The sequence below is a fragment of the Anabas testudineus genome, chromosome 2, assembly GCF_900324465.2.
Source record: "Anabas testudineus chromosome 2, fAnaTes1.2, whole genome shotgun sequence".
Lineage (NCBI taxonomy): Eukaryota > Metazoa > Chordata > Actinopteri > Anabantiformes > Anabantidae > Anabas > Anabas testudineus.
The window spans coordinates 9,755,191-9,761,965 of record NC_046611.1 but is presented as its reverse complement, the minus strand read 5'-3'; the positions used below and the strand labels follow the sequence as shown (position 1 = coordinate 9,761,965).

At 49.2% G+C, this 6,775-nt stretch overlaps 1 protein-coding gene across 1 annotated transcript; it reads right to left on the bottom strand.

Annotated features, from left to right (window-relative positions):
• Nucleotides 1-5,940, bottom strand: adamts1 (ADAM metallopeptidase with thrombospondin type 1 motif, 1). The gene is made up of 8 exons (XM_026363717.1): nucleotides 4,955-5,940; nucleotides 3,879-4,219; nucleotides 3,658-3,790; nucleotides 3,089-3,546; nucleotides 2,784-2,970; nucleotides 2,400-2,578; nucleotides 1,944-2,119; nucleotides 1-1,830 (listed from the first exon to the last, which is right to left on the bottom strand). The coding sequence occupies exons 1-8, from the start codon at nucleotides 5,571-5,573 to the stop codon at nucleotides 1,095-1,097; spliced, it is 2,829 nt and encodes a 942-aa protein (XP_026219502.1). The 5' UTR covers nucleotides 5,574-5,940; the 3' UTR covers nucleotides 1-1,094.
• Nucleotides 5,941-6,775: the final 835 nt, after the last annotated feature.

Genomic DNA, 6,775 nt, shown 5'->3' with positions numbered 1-6,775 from the left:
CAAGTCAATGTGATACTTTATTCATGAACCTAGGTTGTGTTTATATATATATAAACACTGTATAAATACTCTATATATTCTACTTCCTTTTGTGATCTCATTAACAAATAAACAATAATATTTTAAAAAAGCCACATGATTACACTTACCAGGCTGTACAAAAATAAATAATGTTTGGATATTCTGTACAAAAGAGAAACAAAACTTGCTAGAAAACAACAAGGTGCCTTCGCAGAAGGCAGGAGAGACTTACTTATGAAGTAGTAGCAGGAGACAAGTCCCTCTTTAGGTCTCCACACACTCATGCACACACACTCTCAGACACTCTTCTTTGGTCTTTTAAAGAGTTCCCTAATTGACGACTGTGTAGACGAGGGAAAGATATGGCTAAAGGTATGGTGTACTGAGGCATTTAGAGACAACTGGGTGTTACAATGTGCCGCTGGCAAAACAAACATGAAGTGCTACAGATTTGTGATAAATAAACGTAGACTGGCAAGTTTGAACATAAACGCTATGAGCTTTCTTATTTTCCATACCTGATGGTGTGAGCAAGTGGAATATGAGCTATTCACTTTCATTTGTTTCTTTATATACTCTGCAATAACCTCCTGCATGTGTCTGTCCAGCCCAGCTTGGACAAACATCATATATATATATATATATATGCATTAAAATAAATGTAACACACACACACACAAAGTCTCATGTCAGACACACACACACACAAGCATGACATTGGCACGATAAGCAGCATGCTCTTTTAGAAAATCATGAATGTTCATGCTTTCTTCCTCTTAATGGGAGGCAAAATGTGCCAGTGCTGTAATTAGTCTCTGTCGATGCAATTAGTAGGGAGAGCTGTTGTGTTTCAACATGTGTCCCAAAAACAAATGGAGGCAACAAGTAAAAACTTCAGTTACGGCCACAGTCACATGTGGAACAGCTCGGTATCTGGAACCCATGGAAATCTGCAGCACTCTTGCTCTGGATGTAAACATTCGTTGGCCTCTTTATAAGGAGGCATTGAAGAGCAGAGTTTTTATTTCAGAACACTGGATGGATGACAGGAGGTTACATTGTGGAAGGAGTCCTTAACAGGCACTCTGATTGCATAGTTCCAGCAGGGGTCGTGGCCGCCCTTTGGGGTCACAGCTGTCGTGGGTTAGCGTGCGCCCATCATGGCCGATGCAGCGCAGCTGACGCTTGCGGAAGCCTCTGCCACAGGTCTTGGAGCACACTGACCATTCTCCGAGAAGCCAGGATGGGCAGGGTTGGGAGGCACAGGACCTTGAGGCTAAGGGGCGCAGCTCCTCTGGACAGTCTCTGGAGGGACGACCCTGAGGGTCCAGACACACCACTTCTCTCTGTTGTATACCTCCATCACAGGTCTGGGAGCATGGACCCCACTCCCTCATGGTCCACTCGGCCACATCAACCTCTCGAATTGCGTTGATGGACTGGCGGCGGCCTCCATTGTTGTTGGATGCAGCATTATTGGGTCTGGGGGTGAAGTAGCTGTATTTGACGCGGGGCCTTGGGGCTTCCCCTACAGACAACACCTGGATGGTGAGGGGCTCAGGAAGTGGGGCAAAGCTCCGGATGCGCTCCAGAGTGGTAGCTGAGCCGCTGTACCGCAACAGTGCCCCTCGCAGCGTGATGTCTGTCTCCATGGTCATTAGCTTATAATCACCATTTAACAGATAGGTTCCATCCTGGCGACGCACTGCCAAATAGCTGTTGTCTTGGCGACCGTTGCCTGGGGCACGTTGCTTGACATCCAGGTGGGTGGCACCAGCAGGGATAGTTACAACATCGTGGTAACCAGGTCTGAAAGAGAGACAGGTAAAGGTCAAACTTAGCAATAGAAATAGATTCTGACTTAAAGGGATGTCCAAACAACGTGGTCCTGTATGACTGAGAGAAATGTTTCAAATATTCACCTGGCATGTTCCAAAGAGCCTGACACTTTCTTGCAGGTAGAGCCATCTCCTCCACAGACACCACACTTGTCAAAGCGCCGGTTAGAACCAATGACACGATCACATCCGGCTTTGACACACTGGCCTTGAACACACACCGAGGTGGAGTCGGGACTGCAGGGTGTGCCGTCAGCCACCTGGGGGCAGCAAAGGGACACGAATGGAAGTTAAGAGTTTTGTCTAGTGAGTGTTATATAACAGTCTGAGTCAGAAGGTAAAGAGTAAAGATATTTGCCATTGCATAGCACTAGCCTTGGGCTGAGAGAAGAATGCAATAGTTAATCCCTGAACTTGCAGATCAGCTAAGTACGGAGATTTCAATGAGGAAAAAACCAAGAGCCAGAGAATGTAAAAACTATTCTAAAACAATATTAAACAAAACAGTTATTAATACATTTAGCAATTAGCAATTCTCACCTTAGATTTGAGGACAAAGAAGTATCCTGTCCCCTTGGCCCGGCACACCAGCTTGCAGCGATCTTTGGGTGAAACTCCAGCATACTTGGGCACCCACTCGACACCCTCGCCTGAACCCAGCGACACTTGAGCCGACATGTCATTGTGGGCCAGACACTGTTCCTCGCGGAACGACAGACCTGAGAAAGAGACGGAGAGGTCAGAATCTGCATGCTAACCTTCACACCAAGGTGCAAGATGAATCACAATCAATCAATCAATAAAGTAAGTGGGTCTAGCGCTAATGGACAAGTATAACTACAGTATTTATTTCAGACAAGCACACAGAAGAAGATACTGTTGTCTTAGAATAATTATTTCAGTCTGATAACAAGGACCTCTTACCGTTGGTATCGGGGCAGGCTTCTGTGTTACAGGAGCGGTACTGGATCCTCTTGCCCTCGCAGTACTTTCCTCCATTCTTGGGCAAAGGGTTGTCACAAGCACGGAAGGAATACTGCACCCCTCCACCACAGGTCCGAGAGCAGTCGCCCCAGGGACCCCACACTCCCCAGCCACCATTGACGGGGGTCTGAAAGCACCAGGGAGATAATTATTTCAATTTAACCTGGACTGAAATCAGTTGTTTGATTCAAAGCAGTCGTGATGTTGGTGTTTTGAAGTGTAGCTGGATTGGGTCTGGTTCTTACCTGGTGTTTGGAGGCTTCACTCTTAGTGAGACACTGACCAGCCAGGCAGTAGCTGTCATGCCCACATGGAGTACCATCAGCCCAAGGGAAGTTCTTGGTCTGGCACACCAGTAAACCATTGGTTGTTGTCACAGTGCACCACAGAGCTGCGCAGGTGGTGCTCAGGTCAGGGCAGTGCTGAGACTCTTCGCCAAAGGTGAGCCGACACTGATGGTCTGCATCGTAGACCGTGCCTGGCAGGGGCTGAGGTAGAGGCTGAGGTTTGACCGGCTTGTCCAGCAGACACTGACCATGGCCGTTGTCCAGGAAGGTGGTGACCATGAGGGCAGAGCAAGGGGACCATGGCTGTTGCTGGTCCAGGTTGGACAGTGTGGAAGCCATCATGTGGGAGCCCCAGTGGGGACCATTGACACCGGAGCACAGCTGGGCATCATCATGAGGCATGTTGAAGACATGGCCTGGAGACCAGACACAAAGAAAGTTACAGTTAAGTGAGAACCTGTGGGAAACCTGAGGCATGTGATTTTAAAATCTAACACACACACACACACATCTTTTTTATTACTTACCAAGTTCATGTGCCACAGTAAATGCTGCTTGCAGCCCATCATCCTCAACAATTGAGCAGCTTCTGTCAGGGTCACAGGCTGTGCCAACATCAGCCATGCCCAGAGTGTCACAAGAGTGGGAACCACACAGGTCCTAATGAATTACATAGAGAGCAAGATGAGTGTCAAGATGCAAGATGAGTTCTATCAGCTGTCACACATCATCTTTTACACCAACTTACCGTCCTGGTGAAGAGCACAGCGGTGTCATAGTGCTCAGGGTGGCGGTCACTCGGTGGGTTGTGCTGCTTTTGCCACTGGCAGAAGTTGCGCAGCGTCATGGCCGCATTAGATGACACCTGTGGGCCTCGCTCCTCCTCGTACACCACCAGGAGCTTCACCACCGCCAAGCTGATGGAGTTGTGGATGCTAGGGTGGCGGTAGAGCCGGGATGCCACTGCCATGATCGTCAGGAGGTAGGGTTTGAGCCCCGCGCCGTGGAACTCAGCCATGGACTGATCAGCCACCAGCATGATCTCCAGGTATCGAGGGGTGGAAACAAAACGTCTGGTCCTGTGGTGAGCTGAGGGGAGAGACAGGAACAGATCAGACCACACTTCCACAGGGCATATAATCTAATTCGGTCCTAAATGCACTGCTGACATATTTGTTATTTCTGGCACGATGTTTCGGGTTTTGTGGAACAGCCTGCGCACTGCAGAGACCTGCCAGTATTCTCACTAGCAGCCACAAATGCTCGCTTGTCAGGCTCTTTAGAGAGTTCCGGATGTGCCTGGAGGAGCCTGGCTGTGACTCAGCGTCACACCACTGGCGGTTCCTCCTCCTCAGCGTTCGGATTCTTAGAATGACCTTCTCTGGTGGAAAATTGTGCGGGAGAAAGGTCTGCCGGAGCGAGCTGTACCAGGAGGCGAGTGAGCGTCTCGGCGCTGCCGGACTCTGACTGGCCCCAGCCCTTCCTTCGTCACTCCTCCTTCTCCTCCTCCTGGGATAAATTTGCCCGTTTTCCCTCTCCCCCTCTCCTCCCTTCTCTCCCTTCTCTCTAGTAGTAAGGCGCTGTCAAAAAGGAGTAAATTGCGCGTAAAGTCTGGCACAACGCAGAGCTCCGGCTCACAGCGATTTCACTACAGTCAGTGACTTATATAGAAGATAGTTGATAGACTTGGTTGTATATAGCTGTAGATGAGCTGATTTCACCATATAAAAACACAAAACACCACCTTCTAATTGTTTCCGTCGCCACTTTGATCATTTGGGTTCTGTCTGTTACAGATAATAGTGTAAAACGGACATATCTTACCTGTCTCCCCCGCGTTAGCGGCCCCTTGCTTGGCTTCTTTGTCCAGATTATTTGGCACCCTCTCCTCGTCCTCGTTGACCCCGCACTTGGAGCTCCCCTCCTCAGCCAAAGCTGCCCGACCTCTCCGGCGGATCACGTGGACATCCCCCTCAGTACCCAAGAAGTCACTCGAATTAAGAGGCTGGATGAAGTACTCTTCACCCTGAAAGTAGAATCCGCCCCGGAGTCCTTGGCAGAGGTTGAGCGCAGCGGCGGACTGCTCCTCTCCGTTCACCGTGCCCGAGAAGAAACAACCCGGCTCGGCTCCGTTCTTGGGTTCCGGTGTGGGTTTGAACTCGGGACTACCCACAACGTGGAAGACAAAGCCCGGTGCCAAGAAGGTCTGGTCGGGTTCTAGCTTCAGCACCAGCTCTTTGCCAAATACGTCCAACTGATAAACTCTCTGCTCCGCCTCCTTCTCCTTCTCCTCTGCGGACAGTGTCCGCCACGGTTCGGTTCTGCTCTCTGACCATGAAATCGGATCTAGTCTGACCGGCACCACGGTGCTCTCCTCCCAGGCGCCGTGCGCCGTGCCGACGCACACAATTAAACAAATGGAAACGTGTAAAAGCCACATCATAAAACTGAAAATCCGAGTGGAAAGGGGAAAAAGATAAAGTCTATACGAGACTTACTCGCTGTAAATCCTTTAAAAAGTTTTTCCACTATAAGCTACAACCACAGAGTCCACAAAACTGTCCCCAAAGTTACGCACAAGTATAAAAATCTAAAAGGGGATCAAATCCAGTGCAAAACTCGTTTAAAGTTATGTGCAGGTCTGGCTTATTGTAAAAAAGTCCTTTCATTAAATGAAAAGAAAAGCTGGATGTCAGCAGTAACCTCCAACAGGTCTCTCCCTCTTCAAAACGCAGCAGATGTCTCAGTTTATAGCTCTGTCTTTGAGTTCAGGGGCAGGTCTTTGCTCTGCTGGCCCGTCTAAGTCTGTTCTCTGCTCTTGCCTTGTAGTCAGAACAGAGCCGGTCCCTCCTATATATCCCCCTGCCCCGGGACCACGCCTCTCCTGAGGGCTCTTTGATCTGCGATGAGCCAAATCCCGTGCGCAACCAAAACGCAGCAGCAACCTGGAGCGTTGCCATAATAATCAATCACTGGGGAAGATAGGGAGCTGTGGGCAGAGAAACTTCTCTGTTAGTGTCATAAGATCAGTCCACTCATGATCTCTGAGTATTATCAGGAATACTAATATAGAAAACTATATATATATGTGTGTGTATGTTCCATTAATATTTGTCATAAACCTTAGTGGATAATTTCGAGGTTAGTTTATTTATTAAATGAAAAGCCCAAATAGACTTTAGTATACACTGTGGAACTCGTTCAGTGTTCTTCCAACTGAGCTACATACGGTTTATTAAACTTCAGCATGTTCCTACATAAATGAGTGTGACGGCAGCGGTGGAGCTGATGTGGAGCAGTGTTGTGTCAGTGTCAGTGCAATTGGAGACGGGAGATGGCAGCAGGTCGGGACTGGTAACCATATCATGCTGGCCGTGGCCCCGCTAGCCGTACGCACCTCCTCCGTGCCAAGCAGGCTGTGGTGCGCCGTGGCCGGGTTCCGCAGCTCTGCTCCCCGGGAGAGAGGGAGCAGACAGGGGCCGCTGAGGTCTTAAGGTGGAGCGGCGCTTCCATCGGGCTGCCTCTGCTCTAAAAGCAAGGCTTCAACCCCCCGCCCGTCCGGACGGTTCCTCCAGTCCAACAGACAGGAAGAGTTAATGCTGGAGTTTTCATTAAAATAACTGGTAAAACAGAGATCCCATTATC

Excerpts from the sequence above, each read along its gene's own strand:
- adamts1 (XM_026363717.1), bottom strand. The coding sequence starts at position 5,573 with ATGATGTGGCTTTTACACGTTTCCATTTGTTTAATTGTGTGCGTCGGC. Across the intron at positions 3,791-3,878 it reads CTGTGCTCTTCACCAGGACG|GACCTGTGTGGTTCCCACTC; the intron begins GTAAGTTGGTGT and ends GTAATTCATTAG. Across the intron at positions 1,831-1,943 it reads GGCTCTTTGGAACATGCCAG|ACCTGGTTACCACGATGTTG; the intron begins GTGAATATTTGA and ends TCTCTCTTTCAG.